We start from the raw sequence: 24243 nt of genomic DNA on the forward strand, positions 1-24243 counted from the left end.
AAGGTCTAAAATACTAACAAATCTGTCTTCCTCTTTAACGGGGTGTTTGGAAGAGAAGGGAGGTTTGGGAAAGATGAGTTTGACATGTCTTAAGAGAGGTGTTTTCTTCTGTTATCTATAAGACAATCCATGTATCAGCTCAGATAAGCAGGGTTGAGGTTAGGGTAACTGTTCGGTACTTGCTGTACTTTCACACCGACTGTTCAGGTGCAGTGGACCCTCGCTAGCTTCGCACGTCACTTCCGCTTGTGTGCGTCTGCGGGGCTGCTGAAGCGTCTGTCTGGAAAGAAGGGCTTCCACGCTAAGCAGGCAACTAACCGCATTAAACCTTCAAAGAGGCGGTTTTATCCGTCCAGGATTTGGAAATTATCCTTGATATAAAAGACTACTATCTATCGAGCTGGTACTCAGTGGACTATTGTCCGTCTGACTCGCATACGCTTCAGTGAGCCGCTGCAGCAGCAACAGAGCAAGCACGCCGCCGCTGCTGCTGTTGTTGTTAGAGAAGAAAACAAGCTCGGTGAGCTGTCCGCTAAGCTGTGTGATCATTGACAGAGTTCAGTACACACTAGCTTCGAGAGATAACAAGTTCAAGCCTTGTCTTGGGTTCCTGTAGGCCTCTTCAAGAACCAACTGCTGGAATTTCTTTGTCGCTGAAGTCAAGGTAAGAACAACCGGTAAGGAGGAGAATTAGCGCAAGTGGCTAACAGACATGCTAACTAGTTCTTAGCCCTAAAGCTATTATTGCTAGCTGCCTTGTTTTGTCGTATTGTGGTTGTGGTAAGTGTCTTCATTGCTGTCTGATGCACCACTCAGCCAAACTATCCACCACAGAGGTATTTTGAAATGTTTAAAGTTAATCTAAAGTAAAATAGCTCCCAACCTGCCTTAGAATCAGAAGGCAACGTTTGTTGACTTTGCCTCTGCTAGCTTGGTAGCGCACTACACTGCAAGGATCAGGATGTCTTTATGTTTATGATAGGCAGCTTGTGCTTGGTAGCTGCTGCAGTTTGTCTTAAAATTAAGATATTTGTCTAAGTTTACCGAGTGGCCTCACAAGAGTTGTTTGTTTTTCTCTTAATTATTAACTTCAGCTTTGCTGTGTTTGAACAAAGTGCGTTAACGTTTGGTTAGATGTTTCTATGTCCGGTTTGTAAAGATTATTGCACCTTTAGCGTGTGAACAACTTTGCAGAGGTGTTGAGCTGTTATTATATCTTAAAGCAGGCACGTTTACCACAGATATTTGAAATAGTTACGTAAGGTGTAGAGCCACGAACAAGCGTGGATGCACCATATAAAGTCCGAAGTCGTGGGAAGCCTTATCTGTTTTTAACTTTGTAAACAAAGCAGTTCAGACAGTCATTGTGTCCTGGTGACTGTATGCACTATAATATCCCTTCACTTTCACTGAAATACTGTGAAATTCTGCTAAACCTATTATCTAACATAAGCTGTTGATTCAGGACTGACCCTGAATCACCAAGGCCTTTCCACAAATATTCGGCAAAAGCCGTGGGAGGATAAAACATTCATAATGCAGAGTTTTGACGCATTTTTCCTCAATTTCTAAATTATATCAAAAATACTAATTTCATTAAAATATGAACACCTGATCTTTCAGAAGAGGTTCATAAATTTTCCTTACTCATGTTAGGTAAAAGTTGTATTTAAAGCGTGACTGTACACTCAAATGCCACTTCATTAGGTACACCTGTTTAACTGCTCAGTAAGACTAATTTTGAACCAGCCAATCTTTTAGCAGTTACCACTGTATTTAAACATGGAGACAGGTCAAGATGATTTCACCAAACTCTAATCCTATTATTTAAATGTCATACCAGAAACTGGGACACATCAGACCAGACAACATCTTATATGTCGATTGTTACATTTTAATTGTAGCCAATACTTGTATATAAATGTAGTTTAGACCTAAGTCTTTAAACCTCTTTAAAGTGTAAGAATGAACAAAGACACAAGCATCTGTCCTTATAACACATTTGAACTTCGAGGAATGAGGACAAAGGAAAAGACTTCAGTTGACATAGGTCTGTTGATGATGCCATAATTTGCACAAATGTATTTGTACAAATAAATCCGATGAATTTTCATATCCACTGATACAGATTATTAACTTTTAAGGAGGGATGCACCTATTTTAATGTTGTATCATTATGAAGATATTAGGGGTGGGAATCCCTAGTTGCCCCACGATACAATATTATCATGATACTTGGGTCATGATTCAACATTATTTGCAATTTTAAACATTTCGCAATACACAGAGTATTGCGATACAATATATTGTGATATATTGCGATCCAAACATTTTTTTTTAATGTTTCGCTGGTTTAGCATTAGTCTTGCCCTCATGTTTGTCGTCTTTTAACAGTATTTTAATTTCATGTAGCACTTCTTGCAAACCTCATGTGTCATGTCCATCTCATTCATGCTCTGCTTGCATTCCTGCTGTCCTTCCCCTGGTGCTGCCATGTTTGTTGTACTCACTTTCTCCTGCTCTATGACCATCCCCTCTGCCAACCTCACTGGACAAACAGTTGATTTCATTTTTCCATATGCAATTAATTTAAAAAAAAATTGATTCTTGGTGGACAATATGATATATCACCACAAAATATCGCAATACTATGCTGTATCCATTTTTTCTCTCACCCCTACCAGTTATTGGCTTTGAAGGTGAATTACCGTATCAGCCGATATGAAAAAATTTGCCATTAATTACAACAGATATTTTGCTATAAAAATCTGCTTATACTGCTGTTAATGCTCGCCATATGAACAAATGAGTTAATGGAGTTTCAGGCTGGACCAACAGACCCACATCAGCTGAAGTCTTTTTCTTTATTCATCATCATTCCTTTGACTTAAAGTGTGTTTTAAGGGCTGAATTTTTGGGTCTTAACACATATGAATATCAGTATCTATATTAATGTTTAGCATCTCTACTTTTAAGCCTATATCTACCAGTATCAACATCATTCTGATGATATTGATGATGATATTTACTTTCAAAGCTAATATCTGCCAGTGTCGATATCATGCATCCCTACTGTAAAGTTTAAGGATGAACAAAGGAATGTTCTGTCCTTAAAATACACTTTTACTTTGATGAATGAGGATGGGCAAAGTCAAAGACTTCAGCTTACTAGAGTCTGTTGCTCCTGCCTTAATATGCGCAAACTGATTTGTACACGTCTGATAGCTATAGCCAATATTCACAGCCAATGTACTGCTGAGTATATTGTTTGGATGGATAATTACCCGATATGGACGATTATTTTTTAAGCCAATATCTGTTGATACCAGTATCACTCTGATAATATTGTACATCCCAACTGGCAATGTTTCTCTGGTATTGTGCTGTCTAATCTGACTGAGGCTGTACAAACTGCAGCCTTATTTTCCTGCTCTGAGTTGATAGGAGTGACACCCAGTGTGGTCTTGTGTTGTAGTGCACAATATTATTGCCATGATATTGGCAGATAATTAAAATTTCTTCCGTGTTTACAACCAGTATTTTGGTAATGATAAAACTGTCTATTTCAGCTGTTAGTACTGGCAGTACAAACAAATAGTTTAGTGGAATTTTAGGTTTTATCAACAGACCTACATCAGCTGAAGTCTTTTTCTTTATTATTTCTCACTCTTTAAAGTCCGGTTTAAGAACTGAAATGTGTTCATATGTTCATTCTTTAACTTTAAATTGTGTGTTTTAAGAATTTGAAGTTTTAGGTCTGAACAACTTTCACATATTGGTATCAATATTGGCTGATATGAATTTGTAAATATTGGATATCAGCAAAGTCCATTATCTTTCATCCCTGGTCTTTTGCTGCTTTACTAATCTGCTTCAAGGTTTGGTGTGTTGTGATGTGTTCAGACATGCTCTTCTGCATACCAAGGTTTTTGTAATTAATTAGATAACTAATTCTAAAATGTAAAAAAAAAAAAATTAAAGTAACCTGAAACTCAAATAAAAAATGTCGCTTTCCCAAAAAAGAAAACTAACTAAAGCCGTACTGTGAGCTTACAAAACTTACTAAGATAAGAGTAGGGACAAAATATCCTTAGTTTTAGCCTTTCAGCTTGGCATGTAGAGCTTAGCCAGGGAGTGTAATGGCCTGATTTGGACAAAATGACTTCACATGATGGTAGTTTTAGGTTTTTTAGTTGTATTCAAATATCAAATTTAGAGAAGTGAATTGAAATGTGAACAGTAGTCTATTTGAATATATTTAACAAAAAAATCTTTGATATTTACTGAGGATGCACAATATTATCTGCATATAAGTAGTAACCAATATCAGCCTAAAAGTCATATCAGTATCATTTTATTTTTCATATCATTTCATATCAGTATCGATAGTATTGTCAGTATTTACTACCATTATGTGCTGGCTGTTAACATTGGCCTGTAAGCACTGTAAATATCTGTCATGTGTGGGACTAAGTTTGGGGAGTTTTAGGCTGGACCAGCAGACCTATGTCTGCTGAAGTCTTTTTCTTGTTCATCCTCACTCCTTAAACTGAAGTGTAGGTTCTTAGGGCTGAGGTTTATTTCATTTCAGTTTATTTAACTGGTCCAAACACATTTTAAATACCTTTTCATGAGCCATCCAGTAAGCATGTTATGTTGACATTAGCTAATGCATGCAATCCAAATTTTCACAAGAGGAAATCTAGACTCCAGGTTGGGAACCAGTTTTAAGGGAATGAAGTTTTTAGTCTGAAATGCATATTTATATATAGAGGTGAGTATCTAAAACTGGTACTGACATGGTACCGGTACCAACACATCTGGTACCTACCAGACCGAATTACAACACAGATATTAATACTTAATTTTGATACCCTGCCACCCAATGAAAGGCAAGAGATACATTACTGAATTTGTGTGATTTAGATGTTAAGTTACACAGAGTTCCTTTTCTTACCCCGTGCTCGACTGGCACCTTACAAAGATATTTCTACGAATCATTTGTGATAGCCAGACAGCCTTTATTCTGTTTAGGCACTGACACTGTATAAAAATGATGAATTTAGCAGTGGTATCAGAAAAAGACCCAAACGATACCCAACCCTATTTAAATATTGTTATTGGCTAAAATGAATCTCTAAATATCAGCATATCAGATGTTGGGAAAAAAAAAACATTATTATGCATCCCTGATATTTAAGCTACTTTCTGTGGTCCTTTGAATTTTGTACTCCAAAGCATCCAAAAATGAATATACTGAAAATACTAAAAACTAATAAAAATGAAACTAAAACTGAGGATTTTTTTGCAAAATAAAAACTTGAACTAACAAACCAGTAGTTAGAACTAATAAAAACTAAAGTAAAATTTGTAACAAAACATCCTAAACTATTATAGCCATGCTGCATGTCTCAGACATAATTGTAAAGATAGTTTCAATTATTGTTACCTTTCTATCAGCTTGAACCAGTCTGATTATTTTCCTCTGACCTCTGCTATCAACAAGTATTTTAGCCCAGAGGACTGCTTCTCACCGTCCTCTGTAAACCCTGGAGATGTTTGTGTGAAAATCCCAGTAGATCAGCAATTTGTGAAATACTCAGACCAGCATGTCTGGCACCAACAACCATGGCATGTTCAAAGTCACTTAAATCACTTTTCCTCTCCATTCTGATATTTGTTTTGAGCTTCAGCAGGTAACTTTGGCTATGCCTACATGTGTTTGTTGCTGCCATGTGATTTGATGTTTGCATTAATGATCAGTTGAATAGGTATACCTAAAAAAGTGGCCAGTAACTGCAAGATTGTAAGATAAGAGGCAGTGAGCAGACCTGCAGATTTCAGCAGTTTTCTTTGTTAAGGAGTTGTGTTTCAAGGCAGCCAGACGGCCTCAAAAGGTGAGGAATTCATTCAAGCACAGCACTGTGGTGTCAACACTGAGATAAGCATCAAGAGCAGAAAGTGTCCCATGTTTTGAGAAATTATTTTTGCTTGCTGTAAGTTTATCATCTTCATGACTAAAGTATTTTTTCATTTATGTTCTAGTGTTCCTTATTTTAACCTCTGTCTAATTTGGAGTATTCCCACTGAGATGGAAATGTCTCTTTTACAAATGAGTCCAGGCCAAATCAGCAGCACACACGTTAAAAACAACTGACCATCATTACCTAAGAAAACATCAATCAACAACCATGCAAATATCCTTCAGCAGTAAAACATGTAAACTGGTTGCATGATCCTTACTTCATTTGAATGAAGGCTACAGCTACAGACAGCTTTGGAGCTAGTAGAGAGCAAGATAAATCATAAAGCTTTAAAAAGATAGCAGACCAATGATCAGTCTTTCTGTTGAATGAAAAAACTCACTAACTCTTTCAAACAAGACACAATGATGTCAGCAAAAACACAGACCACCAGATGCAAATGACAAGGCCTTACAAACGTCCACCGTGTTTAGTTAGGAGGATGAATTTCATCATAATCAAATATGTCCAAAACTTTGCTTGAGCAAGCTTTCCCTTGCAACAAAAGGATAACAGTGCGTAGACTGTCAATATGTTAATTAAAAGACAGATTTACCTCTGGCAAAAAAACAGGCATTAATGTATTTGAACACTGTCAGTTGCCACATTTTTTCAACGTAGAAATCTGAAGCAACATCTTGAACTTGTGATTGAGATCTTGAAAAGCACATCAGGTTAATCCTGTTGGCCATAACTATGAGTCTTAATGCACAGATGCTTCTCTGCACAACATTGTATACTGCTTGTAGTTTGTTAGTTTCAATTTCTAAGGAAGATGTGTATATAATCACGTAGTCAGCCTTTACATTCATAATCCTGTCGTAGGTATTTAAAAAGGAAGAAATCTGAATGCATACCATTTTTGCATGGTTTGTAGCCCTGCTTAAAGTTGATGGTTGTAGAAGTGGTAAAGACACACTTCAGCTACAACAGGCTGCTACACGCTGTGATTTGGTAATATGTGGACAGTCTGACACTCAATTATTCATTTACTAAAATGTTTCTCTGTATTTTTTTTTTAATAATTCTTTATGCATTAATTTTGTTAAACCCTTTTCAGGCACTTGACCAATAGGAACTCTGCACGATTTCAACCAGCCTGTCTGCAGCCCCTTCCCAACCCAGAGAGTGTTCTGCCCCAGCATGAATGAAGTCAGTGTTGTGAGAGAGGGATGGCTTCACAAGAGAGGTAAGGAGACCCCTTATATTCTGCCTTGCCAATCATTTTGGGCTGAATAGAAGAGTGAGTCTGGATCTAAATCTTGTGTGTTTTTCATACTCCTTTTTTTTTAGTCATGCCTTTAATTTGCGCGTAGTTCTTTAAGCATGCATGAGTCAATGCAAGCGATCACAGCAGCAATGTAATTTTACTGTGCAAAATTATAGCTAATATTCTTTTTGACCATGGCAGAATTTTTCCTAAGTTTCTCAAGTTTCTGTGCCAAAACACACTGCTCCTTTTCATAACTATCTTGGTTATTTTTTACTTTAATGTGATATTATGTGGCCCAGTAGAAGATCAAGATGGGTAGGAGGTAGTCTGACACATATCCATGTGAAGTAAAAGCACTATACACACAGCTGGAACTGTTAACAACCAAACAAACCAAACTTCTTTCTTCTTACCTCAGACATACGGCTAATCACTGCTCGGATCAGTTAGCCCCCTGAAATTACTCCTAAGCCCAGTCCCAAACATGTGAGCCCCCTTACAGCAAACCTCAAGTGCCCTCAATATTATCATTAATTAATTATTATTAAATGATAATAATATTTGATAATAATTAAATTATTATTATTATATTATTATCAATTATATTATTAATTATTGAATTCCCCTTCGGGGATAAATAAAGTTCTTGTATTGTATTGTATTGTATTGTAATATTATTTAAATTATAGAATGAATGAACAAATAGCCAGCCCCTCCCCCCAGCCAACTTGGCTGAAAAGTGGGAGCAGCACTGATCATGACGAGGTGAAATAAATTGGCCCTGACCTCCTTCCTGTGCATAATGTTGCTGTTACATCTATTATAATGGGCACAGTCTCAATGTATTCAAATATATCGTCGCTCCTGGTGTGCATAGAAGCACACGTCAAAATGGCCTCCAAATTATTGCATTCTGTGTCATTTATTTGGGTCACTGTTTGTGAGCAAAGGCCTTGAATCTGTTAACATAGACATTAATGATATTTTATATTGTGAAAAGCTTTTAACAGTTTATTCAGGTTAAAATTAAGAGATGTGAACTTTAATGTTAGTGTTGAAACCTGTTGAAGACCAACAGTTTGCCCCTGAGCCATCAGTGTGTTTTTTCCCTTGTCATCATGATTATATAAAACACTGGTGTGCATAAGTGTCATGCCATACACCCCTAGAAAGTTATGATGGTTGTGAATCCAACTATTAACCATTTCAAGGTCCAACACTGCAGCCACACTGTTGCCAACCTTCAATGTAGCCTTGGAGAGCTTCAGCAGTACTTCATGCCGATTAACCAGCATTTCACAAAAGTGCCCGGCTCTTTTGTCTCGTTATTTGATAAACTCTCTAAAGGAAAGGAGACTCTTGGTTTGATAATGGGTTGAAATGAAAAGTCAACAACTGAAACTTAAGTTTGAGAAAAATCATCTTTACCTGTCTATGTTCTACAGGTGAATACATTAAAACATGGCGGCCGCGTTACTTCATCTTAAAGAATGATGGCTCTTTTATCGGCTACAAAGAAAAGCCTGAAGTATCCAGTGACCACAACCTCCCACCATTAAACAACTTCTCTGTCGCAGGTCAGTTTTTCCTTTTGTTCCTGTGTTTTAGCTCTCAAAGATATTTTAATTTTTTATAGTTAGCTAATGTGTGTTTACCTCTTAGAATGCCAGCTGATGAAGACAGAGAGACCCAGGCCCAACACATTTGTCATTCGTTGCCTGCAGTGGACCTCCGTTATTGAGCGCACCTTCCATGTAGACAGTAATGAGGAGAGGTAAACCACATTAATTTCAAAGGTTTTAGTTCGAGTTTCTGTTATATCTCTTTTATTAGAAGGCTGACAGTGTTAATTGTTATGGGATTATGCCATATGAAAATTAAACCTGCATGCTACAACACATCTGTCCACTCATGACACACAGTTCCCACAATCTGTGCAGTGAAAGCTAATTGCCCACTTTGTGTTGATATCTGTGCTTTCCACACTCCACTGTGCTCTTCTTAAGATACACTCCAAGTCTATTGGTGCTTTCATACAAAGTGGCCCAGATTGGTTCAGTACACAGTTTGGTAAAGCCTGCCAAACACATAAAGATTTTAAAAATAATAACCAATTTTTTTCTGTGTGGGCAATTTAACCTTTTGTTTGTGAAGTGTAGAAGGAGAAGAAGACAGCACAACACACACATACACATTCAGTTCATCAGCTACCACAGTCTCAGTCTGAGCTGTTAGCTACCTGCTACATCCTTTGCAATTTAGCAATTTGGGTCCTACTCCCTCCCTTTTCACTTTTTCTTTGGTATCTTTTACAGTACACATTGTTAAACATCATTTTATTGCCACAAATTCTCCATTCAGACGTCATCTAAACTTTAAGCTTTGTTTACTATTGTCGATGTGGTTTCGATGTGCTTCCTTCTTTGTTCAGCTTGCTTCCTGATCTGTAACAATCCTCCTTGTGTGCATTCTTGTTTTTCTCGGCGTTGCTCCACACAACAGGTTTTATGATCAGAAATTATATTGAGCATGTTTAATGTTTATAATCCCGAGCTGAAGCACCACAGAGCAGTTCAGAGAAGGAAAAGTCTTTCTTAACACACCAAAATCTACAGGATTATCTTTGGAGCCATCCAGTTATCAGGCCATTGCTAACTTTAATTGTAAGGGAGGAATCACGCTTACAGTCAGCACAATTATCATGTAGTGTGTCGCCGTCTTAAGGTAAACCATGGTCTTACGTGTGTTTCAACGACCAGCTGTTCCCTTACTTAGTAGGTAGGGTGTAAGCCAGCAGTGTGTCTAGTTCTACCCTTTAAGGTCAGATAGATATGCTTAGTCCTTCAACAGAAGGGTGCCAAAAAAGTAGGACAGTAAACATTGGTTGTTTTAGTACCTTTCCCAACTTTAAAGTGTGGAAACGCAAAGATTTGTGTATTTGCTGAACCAGAAAGATTGTTGGAAATGCACCTGCCAACACAAATTAATCCAAGCTAAGCATGTGACCCAAACGGGAAGTTTGGAATGTAAAGGGTATTTTGGTCATTTTTAAAATAAAGCAACAGCAGATTCTACATTACATGAAAATAAGAAGCAAGTGAAGAGAAGATCAACCTTAGACAGGCAAAGTCCAAGGTTCTACTTTGCTTCAGAAGCGGATCCAAGAAGTGGTGGGATTTGATCGAAGCAGAGCCGTGGTGCAGACTGGTCGCTGTGGATGTCAACCCTGTCTTTCTGCATCCACAAAAAAAAAGAAATATCAAAAAAGTTTCACAATTTTGGGCTAAAATTTCCACATCATTTAAATGGGAATTTACTTTTATAAAGCCAGAAAAATATTTTTAGTTTTGTGAGAGACTTAAATACTAATCCACTAAATCATTTAATACATAAGCCTACCAAAACAACGTGATGGGAATAAAAGATTCAGTTGTGTGGTCATGTCTTTTTCTAAATTTGTTAAGGTCAATGAGTGTTTTTTTCTGTATCAGGGAGGAATGGATGAGAGCGATCCAGGCTGTGGCAAATAGCCTAAAGAGTCAGCAGCAGGATGAGGAGCCAATGGAGATTAAATTTGGCTCACCAAGTGACAGCAGCGGCGCAGAGGAGATGGAGATTGCTGTGTCCAAATCTCGCTCAAAAGTGGTCAGTATTTGTACGTGCAATGCCTGTTTCCGGTGTACAGTTCAGCTCATCTTTACTGAGCAAGTTTAGGCCTCTTTCTTGAAATGTGTCTTTTTTAAAGGAACCTTTAATTATTGAAGTATTAGATGTGTTTTTATTTTGTCTAACAGGATTTACATCTAGTGATTTTGATGACCTTGCCTGATTTGACAACATCATATTGACAATAGTCATTATGATGTTGTCAAATCAGATGGTGTTCTTATTTAATCTTTTATTTTATTTAACTGGTCAGGTTGATGTATGTGTCATTGTGCATACAAAGTTCCTCATGCTTTATGGACCCATCTTCTTACTAATGCCTTCTTAACACCTAAGAAGCCTAAAATGGGAATAATTCAGTAAAAGTAGTAGCTCTGCATGATATGAGGGAAATACTATATTGCATAACTGTTCATTGTCGGGATGACAATATTGCTTGAGGTGGATGAACAAGTCTAGGAGTAAAGTGTCCGAGTTAGCCCTGAGGTTCTTAAGTCTGTTTCATAAGGTGTCAGACTCTAGTGGGTGAACCCCAAATATTGCATTGCTTCCTATAAATAGTTTAGTTTTCATGCCAGAGGATTATTAAACAGTTTTCACAATTTGTATTTGGCATGCATGGTTCTATTAAGAAGAAGAAGTGCGAAAAGGTGATGAAATCATGCCTCCAGTTAGAAACACTCTCACACAGATGTGTTAACTGCAGCTGTGATGTGCAAATGGTTTTTCATTTGTCTGTCCTGAGCCTTAGGCAGCTGCATGGAGGAGAAGGAAAAATAAAATAGATTAAGGGCACCTAATCAAAAGAGCTTTAGATCAAAAAAGGAAACTGTATCCACATTATGAGCAGATTCATCAAGCCAGCTTTAGCCAAATAACGTGTGATGGTCACTGTATATCAAGCACCACGGCCAAAGAACAAAGAACAAGTCTTGTTACTTCTCTATGGCCTTTGGATGTATGCAAGGAGTCACACTTGCAAAACTCCACACTTGTTGTAGTAATGGAAAAGTTTTGACTTGCTGTTTTCTGCTCTTTATGGACTTGCTGTAGCTCTTTATGGTTTTGTTGTAGTTGGTGTTAGAGATTTGTCGTATTTGCTCTGGAAGAAGCCACAACTGTTAAGCAATTTCCCTCAGTACCTGTTTTTCTGACACGATGTCTCTCCAATTCAGAATAATTCAAAATATCAGAGGTGCTGTTATTTTTACATTTCCTTACACATCACTTCTCTTTCTTCCATTAAGCTAGCTAACCTTCTGACAATATCAGGTTATGTACATCCAGTTGTTTAGGCAGTATGTTTGCAAGCTTGAGATTCACCTGATTGGACTAAAAATCCAGGGCTCCATCTGATTGGTCAAACCTGGCGTGCTGACAGACAGCATGGTAGCTCAGGTATTTAAAATGTACATTTATACCTCTGTGCTGGCAATAGCCAGGCTGGAGGGGTGATTTTGGGTGGTTCGTCAGTCTGTCTAGGGCAGTCTTGGAATGAAATCGCTCAAAAAGGCTGTGAGAGATTGTCTTTAATCTTTTTGCTCAAATGTTCACTTTTACTCATGTGTAACTGATTAGATTTTTGAGGTCATGGTCAAAACCACCCCTGCCAAAATTAGATTTGCAAATATTGACTAAAATCATGATAGAGCACTGAGTAGTGTATACAAAGGCATTTAGTGAAACAGTTAAAATCTATGTTGATTTTTGGTGAAAGTGTGTCACTTTCTCTTCTCTCTTGGGTCCTGGGGAGGGCACTGTTTTTCTTAGGTACATGTAGAGGGGGTCCAAGGATAAATGGTCGGGAAACACTCTTCTAGACCTACCATTTTACTTTTACTGTACTGTGCTTTTAACCTCATGGACATATTATTACTGCCAAGATGAACATACAGTTCATTGTTAAGTCTAATAAGTTGAAGAGTCCACTTTTGTGCTGCCATTCTTATATCTTAGCCTCAGTAAAAACTCACAGTGGTCTGAATGGACTGTTAAATGTATTCACCTTTGTAAAGGCTTATTTTTGACCTTTGATTCTGCAGACCATGAGTGATTTTGACTATCTGAAGCTGCTGGGAAAAGGGACTTTCGGTAAAGTGATCCTGGTGAAGGAGAAGGCCACAGGGATGTACTATGCCATGAAAATCCTCCGCAAAGAAGTCATCATTGCTAAAGTAAGTAGTAAACATTAAAATAAAATTTTGACTTTAATTCCTTGTGGAACAGTGATGTGATCTCTCAGTGTGAGGTCTTCCAGTCTTAACATGCCACCAAATGTTTGTCTCGTTTTAGGATGAGGTGGCACACACAGTTACAGAAAGCAGAGTACTACAGAACACGCGGCATCCCTTTCTAACGGTGAGTCAACTTTTGTTGTTTGCTTTCCAGCTTTCATGGACCGTTGTACAATTATAACAAAATCACTTCTTTTGTGCTCTGTCTCAACAGACACTAAAATATGCATTTCAAACACATGATCGGCTATGCTTTGTGATGGAGTATGCAAATGGAGGAGAGGTAAGTTTCCCTGACCTTTGACCCTGTTAAGATGCTTGTGATTGCTTATTGTAGTGGCTATAGTAATTCTTTTTATTTCTATTGAACCTTACTCAAGGAAGCTTGCACAACAATCCCGTTTGAGTTTGCAAGCATAATTGTTCTGGTTAGAGTGGATTTTTGAATTTTGTGAGCTGTAAGCTGTAATCATCATAATTAAAACAAAAAAGTCTTGAAATATCTCACTTTGTATGAGATAAATCTAGAATATATGGAAGTTTCACTTCTTGAATGAAATCACAGCAAAAAATGAACTTTTTCATGATATTCCAATTTCTTGAGATCCACCTGAATATGTGGGCAGCTTTCATTTTACCTGAGCATTCTGATCTAGTGAATGTAAGGGACAAAAGTAAAAAAAAAAAAAAAAAAAGTTAAAGATCTATATTCATATAAAGGAATTTTATGCATTATTGTACTTTAAGAAACATGTCAGTTGTCCTCTATCTTATTCCTGTCTCCCTTTTTTTCTCCTGTTCAGCTCTTCTTTCACTTATCCAGAGACAGAGTGTTCACAGAAGACAGAGCGAGATTCTATGGTGCAGAAATAGTGTCAGCACTGGAGTACCTACACTCACGCAATGTGGTTTACAGAGATTTAAAGGTAATGCGACCGGTCTTTCCTAAATGTAGTATTGCTTTTTCTACATTAGATGATTTGTGATATGCTTTAGATTTATCATCAGCAATCTAAAGGTCACTGATTGCTGATGATAAAGGGCCATTAGATGTTTAAAATGACTCATTTATGCTCTACATTCAGTACAAACACAGAAAAGGACAAAGCCTTCTGCCCATTCATTTCATTTTTATTTCTGGATGTTCTTTGTAAGTTAAAGTATACAGACCAAACATCAAAACACCTCATTATCATGGAGGCAGTGTTGAGTTTATATAGTCAACAGTTCTAGCTAGAGCAGTAAAACACAACAAATAAGGCTATTTTTAAGAAACTACAAACATGTTTATGATGCTAGCTTGCCTGGGAACAGGCACAAGCAACTACAACAGAACAGCTAAACGTAGATCAGGTGGGAGCTGAATGTCAGCTGGACTGCAGCGAGGTAGAAGTCGAGGCAGTGTGAAATAACGCCCTCTAGTGGAGCTCTAGTTTTTGGCATCCATTCCAATGTAACAGGTTTGTGAATATATAGGCAGTAACAGTTATAACATTTAAAATTTATGAATCTTTCTCAAACATAGGAGCATAAATGACCCTTTACAATCAAAGCTTTGCTACTGTTATGACTGTGTAAATAAAACGCTTTATGGTACACATGGGCATTGCCTAACTCAGCGGTTCTCAACTGGTCTAACCCAAGGACCCACCAGTCTCTGTAATGACTATTTGCAACCGAAAATACCAAACATTTTCAATGATACATTTTTATTTCACAAAAAGTGTGATAGGCACCTGGCTTTATACATCCATAAATTAATGCACAATAGGACATCCATAAACGTATGTGCTATTTATAAGGACTGTCCTTACTACAATATTATTGGTTTGAAATATCCAAAGTGATGATAAATATGAAGATATGAGATGTATTTGAACTAGGAGCTAGTAAGCTGGGAAGCAAATGCAGCTATTTCAAAAATTAGCAAACAGAAAAATGTTTAACATAGATTAGCCATTTTATAAAATATGTCATAACTGCTATTTCTTGGGTGTAAACCTCAAAATTGATCACGAACATTGCAGTTCATAATTTTACACTCTAAAATTTGCTGACTCTTAAAACCTGTGAAAATAGTGCTAAGGAGAACCAGCGAGTCGTCTTGATTTACAGATAAACAGCTGAGATTCTTTCATGTCTTTAAGGATGTCTGATGCCTAGCTTTCCTCAGGAATGTTGTCTTTTGGATCTTGGACAGATCAAAAATACATGACTGAAAAAAGAGACGTGACAAAACTCAGGTTATTACATCCTATTTCCCCACGATAAGTTAACTTTACACGTTTTGCAGAGGAACTGCCTCGTTACTATAGGAAAAGCAGCTCAATTGTTGCAAGAGAAGGAGATGAATGGGTTGAAATATCGAGAAAACATTTGAATATACCCATTATCATGGTAATACAGGGTGAAATAAAATGCCCACTAAAAACAGCTCTGTGACCTACTTTGTGGTCCCGACCCACCAGTTGAGAACCACTGGTCTAAGTTATTTTGACTCCTGTCATTTTCTGCATTAACTATTGACTAGTTTATTTTTAACTTGAATCTCTCTCTGCACAGCTGGAGAACCTTATGTTAGACAAAGACGGACATATAAAGATAACAGACTTCGGGCTGTGTAAAGAGGGCATCACAGACGGTGCCACCATGAAAACCTTTTGTGGGACCCCAGAGTACCTGGCACCAGAGGTAACTCCACAGTGGCATCTCATCTGACCATAATAATATAAATATGCATCGGCCAAAGTCCTGATAGGTTTTGATACTGTGTACATCATTTGAGAAAGATGTAAAAACAACTGTTGAGACTCTTTCTTCTCTAAACTTCTTATCAGAAGCTGGATTTCAGTTTAAGTAGCAGACTAAAACTGCAGCAGCATACCTTTTTACAGTTGTGTAATTTCTATTCTCTCTTCACGCTATCAGGTGTTAGAAGACAATGACTACGGACGGGCGGTGGACTGGTGGGGACTGGGTGTGGTCATGTATGAGATGATGTGTGGTAGGTTGCCTTTCTACAATCAAGACCACGAGCGTCTCTTTGAGTTAATCCTCATGGAGGAGATTCGCTTCCCCAAGAACCTGGCGCCTGAGGCCAAGGCTCTACTGGCTGGTCTGCTCAAAAAGGATCCAAAACAAAGGTCAGTAGTTTGACAGCCAATACAATATAAAGAGTAATTTGTTGTTACATCTGAGAATAATGTGGATAAATACTTGCACAAGGAAAAAGGAAAAGTAGTAGACCACTAAAAACCAGCGTTTCTAAAAAGCTTTATGCGAGTTTTTGCTGTGAAAACAGTCAAATATCTGCTTAGAGATGCCATTTCTGGACAAAACATCAGTTTGTGACTTCGCAGCTGTCTGCTCTCCTGAGAACATCACATCTTTATCTGTAAATGAAGCAAACACATTTTTAAGCCCATGTTCCTTCTCGATTAGATTTGGTACAGATTAATGGTCATAAACAGGGACATAATTGATTGTTGTTTTGGTCAAGCTGTGCTGTTTCTGAGAACAGTCAAACAGCTGCTAATATTAGCACATTGAGCACCGCCTGCAGGGTTATTACACAAGCACCTGGAAGCAGTAAGAAAATAAAGAATACATTTGACTGGAAATGGCAAATCTAGGTTGGTAGTGAAAAAACAACAACAGAGTACACTTCTTTAATGGCTTTGTTTTCTCAGTAATCTGCCAGTGTTCTGCCCAGAGTAAAGGTTACTGTTTAGTGGGTGTTGATTTATCGTGTTTTTGTTTTGTTTACAGGCTCGGTGGTGGACCAGATGATGCCAAAGATGTGATGAGCCACAAGTTCTTCACCTCCATTAACTGGCAAGATGTACTTGAAAAGAAGGTGAGGTGCTGGGGAAAAGAGGACTGCAATTTCAGTGACCAACTTAATTTTTTTTTTCATGGTCTTACGTGCCAATACAGACTTTTCTCTCTTCAAAAAAACTTACTGGGAACAAAAAATTATTTACGTGTCTTATCTTACATTAACCTTTATTTTCACAATAGAGCATTTACTGTTTCTTAACTTTTTATTAAAAAAAAACTTCAAAATAGCATGAGGGGACATGATCATCTCTTTAATTCAAAATAATCTCCTCCTACTTATTTAATCTAAAACGCTTTAGTCCCCTAACCTGACATTCCAGATAGACGGTTTCATATATCTGTTGTATGGATATATTTCACATTCATCTGAGAAACCTCCCATACAAAGCATTTGGGAGGGGCAGGACTTCTCAAAAATGTCTTAAAAGGTGATTGGATGAACTTTCCGTCTGTCACATTCCTGAGGTGCCAATCAGGGTGTAAAGACAGAATGATGTAAAACATGTGTGTTGCTCTAGTGCTAATCTGAGCTGTACACAAATTAGGGATGCACGATATCATTGGTCTGGTATCGTATCGACAGATTTGAATATTTCTGCCAATATTTATGTCTGATATTTTGCCAGTGTATTTCAGCATATATGGAAAGTAAATTTTGTCCACGTTTACTAATAAATTAGTGGAGTTTTAGGCTGAACCAACAGATCTATGTCAGTTGAGGTCTTTTTCTTTATTTTCCTCATTCTTTAAACTTTAAAGTGTTTTTAAGGACCAAAGTCTGTTTCCTTTGTCATCCTCTAACCTTAAAGTGTGTCCAACAGAACTGAAATTTCCTATCCAAAAAGGATATTTAAGTATCTATATTGATATCATTATTGGCTAAAACGAATCTGTAAATATTGTCATAATGGATATCGGCAAAAATCTACTATTGTGCATCCCTAGATTGAATGGTGAAGCTCATAGGTAGCTTAAATTCATACCGAAGCCTATCGAGGGACATGCAAATACATCTTCTCTGCAAAGTGAATCTTTTGATGTAGCTGTTTGCTCTTGTTTTAACAAAGAAATGCAGTCGAGGTCTGTTTAAACTGTTGCTTTTCTAAAGCTACATCCAAGCTTATCACTACTGTGGCAGTAGGGGCCTACAGTACAACTCAACCTTCTTTTTCCGTCATAAAAAGCTTTCAGCATGACTCTTTCCTCTTGTTTAAAAAAAAGTAATATGTCCCGTTGCTATTTAACTGCCCCTGTGCCTATCTGAGCTAATTACTCCAGTGGCATTTTGCATGCCGACTCACACTACACCGTGTTCCACATTATTATGCAAACAACGTTTTTCTCTGATTTTCTAAATATCAATGCAAATGACAGTCATAATATTTTCCAAGTCATCAACAGAGTATAATTCAAATGTTTTTGAACAAACTTCATAATGATAACTATTATTTTTTTAAAAATAAAAACCTCAAAATGCACTTTTCCACATGTTCTACATTATTAAGCAGGCCACAGGTTTCAGCAATATGGGAAAGAAAAAGGATCTCTGCTGCTGAAAAGTGTCAAATAGTGTAATGCCTTGGACAAGGAATCTAAACATTCGATATTTCAGGAAAAATTAAGCATGATCATCGTACTGTGAAGAAATTTGTGGCTGATTCAGAGCACAGACGGGTTTGTGCAGATAAAGACAGGAAGGTTTCTGACAGACAAATACATCAGATTAAGAGAGCAGCTGCTAAAATGCCATTACAAAGCAGCAAACAAGTACTTGAAGCTGCTGGTGCCTCTGGAGTCCCACCAACCTCAAGGTGTAGGATCCTCCAGAGGCTTGCAGTCGTGCATAAACCTACTATTCAGCCACTCCTAACCAATGCTCACAAGCAGAAATGGTTGCAGTGGGCCCAGAAATACATGAAGACTCATTTTCTAACAGTATTGTTGACTGATGAGTGCCGTGCAACCCTGGATGGTCCAGATGGAGGAGTAGACGATGGTTGGTGGATGGCCACCATGTCCCAATGAGGCTGGGACGTCAACAAGGAGGGGGCAGAGTCATGTTTTGGCTGGAATCCTGAGGAGAGAGCTGATAGGCCCCTTTAGGGTCCCTGAAGGTGTGAAAATGACCTCGGCAAAGTATATAGAGTTTCTGACTGACCACTTTCTTCCATGGTACAAAAAGAGAATCGTGCCTTCTGTAGCAAAATTTTCTTCATGCATGACAATGCTCCATCTCATGCTGCAAAGAATCCCTCTGTGTCATTGGCTGCTATGGACATAAAAGGAGAGAAACTCATGGTGTGGCCCCCATCTTCCCCTGACCTCAACCCTACTGAGAACCTTTGGAGCATCCTCAAGCTAAAGATCTATGAGGGTGGGAGGCAGTTCACATCAAAACAGCAGCTCTGGGAGGATATTCTGACATCCTGCAAAGAAAATTCTAGCAGAAACTCTCCAAAAACTCACAAGTTCAATGGATGCAAGAATAGTGAAGGTGATATCAAAGAAGGGCTCCTATGTTAACATGGAACTTGTCCTGTTAAGATGTTTTTGATTGAAATAGCTTTGATTTCAGTAAATATGACCCCCTGATGCTGCAATTTCTACAAATGACCATTTTTAGTTCTTTACAACCTATAAAATGTTTTAAAAAGCTGTTGTGCTTAATAATGTGAAACAGTGCATTTTGAGGTTTTTATTTTTTTTAAAATAATTTTTGTCATTATGAAGTTTGTTCAAAAACATTTGAATTATGCTCTAATGGCTGATGACTTGAAAAATATTCTGACTGTCATTTGCATTAATATTTAGGAAAATCAGAGAAAAATATCATTTGCATAATAATGTGGAACGCAGTGTACAACCCCTGCTTAGCGATCACAAACTCGTGCCATGGCAGGTTGGCAGATTGGTAAAAACATCCTTTCCTTCATGAAAAGGTTTCTGTGCTCTTCGTTGCCCTTTATTCAACAAAGTAATGTGGTCTGGTTCTGACAGAACTTCCACTATACTGTAGCTACATTCAAGCTAATCTCTTCACTGGCGGCAGCCTTTGCTGTCGGCTCACAGTCTAAACTTCACCCATAGCAACCACCTTGTTCTCCTGAAATGACACTAATTACTCCAAACTGGTATAATCCTGTAGTCAATCTATTGGTGCAGTCTTTAATAAGATATTTTACATTTAAACTGACTGTTACATTTTTCTTCTTCAGCTTATTCCACCCTTCAAGCCCCAGGTAACATCAGAGACAGACACGCGTTACTTCGATGACGAGTTCACAGCACAAAGTATAACAATAACTCCCCCTGACAAATGTAAGTGCTTTTTCATCTATCAGATTAAGTTCAAGTTTTTATTTTGACATGCTTGAATGTAACTTATGAATGTATTTTTTCTCCCTCTGTGCGTATTACAGATGACAGTTTAGACGCAGAGGATTCAGATCAGCGTACGCATTTTCCTCAGTTCTCCTACTCTGCAAGCATTCGGGAATGATCAGTCAAACTCTTGAACAAGCAGGCAGGCTTACACACTATCACAATCCCACACAAACACACAATTGCACTGCTCTGGATTTTCGAACAACACCAACAAAAACTGGCACAAGACACATTTTCATTCAATCTTTAACGCACATAAACTCACAGACACACGTACATTTTCTGGCTAATCAGTCGCACGGGGATCATAATGTGTGAATTTAACACACGGGCTGAGAATGACTGACCTCAGCGGGTTTGTGTGGATAGACTGGCAGCTTTGTCTGTGTACATCCTCTCAGGGTTTGCTTTAGGCTTCCCTGCGGGACCTCTGCTGCACTACACTGGGTACCACATCAAAGCCTTGATACTTTGAAAACCAGGTTATGCCAGCAAGTACCATCTCTACCAGCTTCACACACTCACACGTAGTCACCAGTTCATGCATAGACTGCAGATACACACACAATGTACTTGATAGAATTTTAAATAGTGTAATCAAAATTAGGAAAATGAAAACATTTTGGGAAAAAGAAAATTTTCTTTCATCAATGTTAAGGTTTTAAATGTAAAGCCATATTTCTGCATTTTCTGATTATTTTCTTCCTTTTTTTAACAAGTGCTCTTTCTGGAACTTGCTGTTACAAATCAAATGTGGGACTGTTCCTAAAGTTGGGTGAAAGGGGGGGAGAGGGGGAGGGGAGGGGGTTGCCATTTCTGTGTTTGCACTGCACGTTTGTTAGAAATTGGGCGATCGGATGTGTGAATGTGTGCGTGTGGGCATATGAATTCAGGAGAATGTATGAACAACCGTTTTGATTCCCGACCATCCATTTGTCTGTTTATATGCATGTCTTTAATCGCTGAACAGTTGCTGGAAAATCAACATGAGGCCTCCATAGATATCTATGTGTAGATGCTGCAGCAGTCGCTACTGTTCAGAAGGGATGGGTCTACTTGGGCATCGTCTTTAAGATGAATAGCCACGGCAAAAAATGAGGAGGTCTGTCCACAATTAAAATATTCTAGGGCTTTCAAGATTTATCACAATTAATAAAGGTCCATAATTGATGTGCTATATTTTTAAAATCTTAATTAATCACATTATTTTTTCTCCCTCTCAACACACTTTGGTTAAGCCATGTTGGTGTCCCCCTGCAACCACAGTGATGTAAAATGAGTCCACCACTGCTCTTTGATGTCTGGTTTTACTTTAAAAAACTTAGTTCAGTGGACAAGTCAAAAGTCATCTACAGCTGTTGCTATCAAACATTTACCTTTTTACTGTTCACTTATTTAGTTTACAATCCAAGTTCCTTTTTTTCATGGTTTAGTTTATGTTAAAACTAGGGCAGTCAAGATTTATCGAAATTAATAAGTGCACTAAGGATGTTTCAAGGTGTTTATTTCCCTATTCAGCTGAACGTCCATTTAAATGGTAACCGACTACTCTAAAGATGAGAAAATCATTAGTAAAGAGTCAAATTCATCTCAGGGTCATTGTGTGCAGGTATGATGTGAGCCTGATAAACATTAACATGGCTAACATTAGCAGCTAGCTCTGCCAGCCTTTGTTCCTCTTTGCAGATTAATACTTAATACTGATTAATACATACTTTGATATGTAGCCTCTTCACTTTGGTTAAGTGGTTGCACGTAAGCTTAACCTTCTACAGCCTACATACCACTTTATTTCCATTTTCTACTTAAAAAACTGTCATACTGTGCTGTTCCTACTACACGCCACCTGCAAAGCTCCTCGTATTTACATCCAAAGCTCTGAAAGGAAAGCAGCGGCCATTTACTGAAGCTACAGCAGCTTCTAGTGGTGGGAGGCTCTGACTCTATCCACTGTTCTCTTCTCCAAATAAAGGCATACAAAGCCCAAAAAATACATCTATAAACAAAAGAAATTTGATTTTTTGCACTCGACTACAGAGATTCTGAGATTAATCACGATAAGAAATTTGAATCTGTCCTGGTCAAACCTAGTTGAGACCTTTGAGCTACCTACAAGAGCAGGTCTGTATCCAAACAGGAAATCACTTACATAAAAACAATTTTGAATGCAAAATAGTAGAATTTTAAAATGTACTTATAAAGGATGTGATTAATAGTGTCTAAAAAAGTTAATCTTTTGACAACCCTATAATATTCATTATCTTCTGAATTGTGAATCAATTTTAAGCTGTTTGTTTTGCCTCAAACGTCAGAAATGTTACCGTTTAAAATGAGTGTAAGCCACACTTTTAATACCTATTTTTCCATCTAAAATGTTGGTTATATACCAGGGGGGTTTTTATAGAGGGTATGCACTGATGTCCTTTTATGTGAACAACTCAGCTGCTCAGCTGGGCTGAGTGGCAAAACATCCTGAAACACGGTCTGCTTAATGGGGAACAGATGAAAACAGGAGGAGCATAGACTAATATCTGCTTAAACCAGGGATATTTGAACGTGACAGAAATCCATGCTGTTTCCTAAAGACACAGTGGACCTTTGACACTTATATGTTATATTGACTTTTCTGATATTATATGGACCTGATTCTAAATGCAAAGCAGAGCCTGAGGCACACATCAGCCCGGGATCATCCATGTCAGATGTGAAACTGAATTATTGAAGTTTTACTACAGAACTTTACATCAGTTGTTCCTCCTGAATTCCAGTGATAAATTTACCTCCTTTTACTTTAATTTATCTGTAAAAAGGTTGCACTGTGGTTGTTAAATCAGTTTGCAAAAATTTGGGGTGTATTTCAAAATGAGAGATCAACATATCTTGGCTGTCTCAGTCTAGTGTGATTGTAACACTAGGTGAAACTTTGGTGTATTTCAAATTCACTCAGGATAACTCTCCACTTTTATATTATGTTGCAGCCTCAGATACATTCACTTCATGAAGCATTCATGGAAATAACTTCAGTATTTAACCAAACACAGATCACCTGTTGGCTTTTGGTCTTTTCCAGACATGGTAATCAGACATTGTAGGACTGTTTGTAAAGCTGCGATGCTTTGTCATCATAGATGTTTTTTTTTTTTTTTTTAACCATACGGTTGCTGAAATTTTAGGTCTTAATTTTCCTTAAAGTAACAGGAAGGGGAATGGAGTGGAGTTTAGCTTATTCTCATCCCTTACTGAATGCTTCTTGTAGCTACTGTAGCAGCCCAGCTTCATTTTGTGGCTTTATTACTGTAACGTTACGGCACCAGAGTAAGAGTCCTGAGGTATGCAGAATCATTACCAAAGCATTTTGATACCATTTAATCAAGTATTCTGTATTATTAATACATGTCTGACTTTTTTAACTGATAAAAACAGCTTGAAAATTAAATCACATTTCAGCGAACAGTTTGGATCCGCCTCCTTTTGTCACAGACTTTTATTTAAAGCCGTGGCTATCTCCTCCAAGATGACTCCCAAGTAGATGCACATCGAAGCCTGAAAGCAGCATCTCTGTGTGGATATCTATGCTGAGGATCCTATGTGGCACAACAAATGACTTTTTTAAAGGGAACACGCATGTAATTTATGATTTCTGTGACCAGCTTGACGTTAAATTGACTGTCAGGAATAGAAGCTGGGATCTGATGCATGGCTAACCTTTGCTTCAAAAGCTGCATACACTTAACTCATAGTAGCAGCAGTCTGAATTTTTATGTGGCTGCGTCCACACGGACTTGCTGCCCAAGTATCTGCTGGCTGGAGGTGTATGAGTACGTTTTCTGTGTTAGAGGCTAGTGCTTTACCACAGCTGTTTCCAGAGCCACCTAAAGAGACC

The 24243-nt window shown here is 37.9% G+C and overlaps 1 protein-coding gene across 1 annotated transcript; it reads left to right on the forward strand.

The window, feature by feature from the left end:
• The first annotated feature begins 264 nt into the window (after nt 1-264).
• On the forward strand, nt 265-21138 carry akt2 (v-akt murine thymoma viral oncogene homolog 2). The gene is made up of 14 exons (XM_041800315.1): nt 265-664; nt 7084-7212; nt 8682-8813; nt 8899-9010; nt 10728-10881; nt 12945-13076; nt 13195-13260; nt 13351-13419; nt 13940-14062; nt 15699-15827; nt 16065-16279; nt 16905-16992; nt 20192-20294; nt 20396-21138. Exons 2-14 carry the CDS (start codon nt 7167-7169, stop codon nt 20473-20475), a joined length of 1449 nt encoding a protein of 482 aa, XP_041656249.1. The 5' UTR covers nt 265-664; nt 7084-7166; the 3' UTR covers nt 20476-21138.
• Nucleotides 21139-24243: the final 3105 nt, after the last annotated feature.

This window comes from Cheilinus undulatus, linkage group 2, assembly GCF_018320785.1.
Source record: "Cheilinus undulatus linkage group 2, ASM1832078v1, whole genome shotgun sequence".
Lineage (NCBI taxonomy): Eukaryota > Metazoa > Chordata > Actinopteri > Labriformes > Labridae > Cheilinus > Cheilinus undulatus.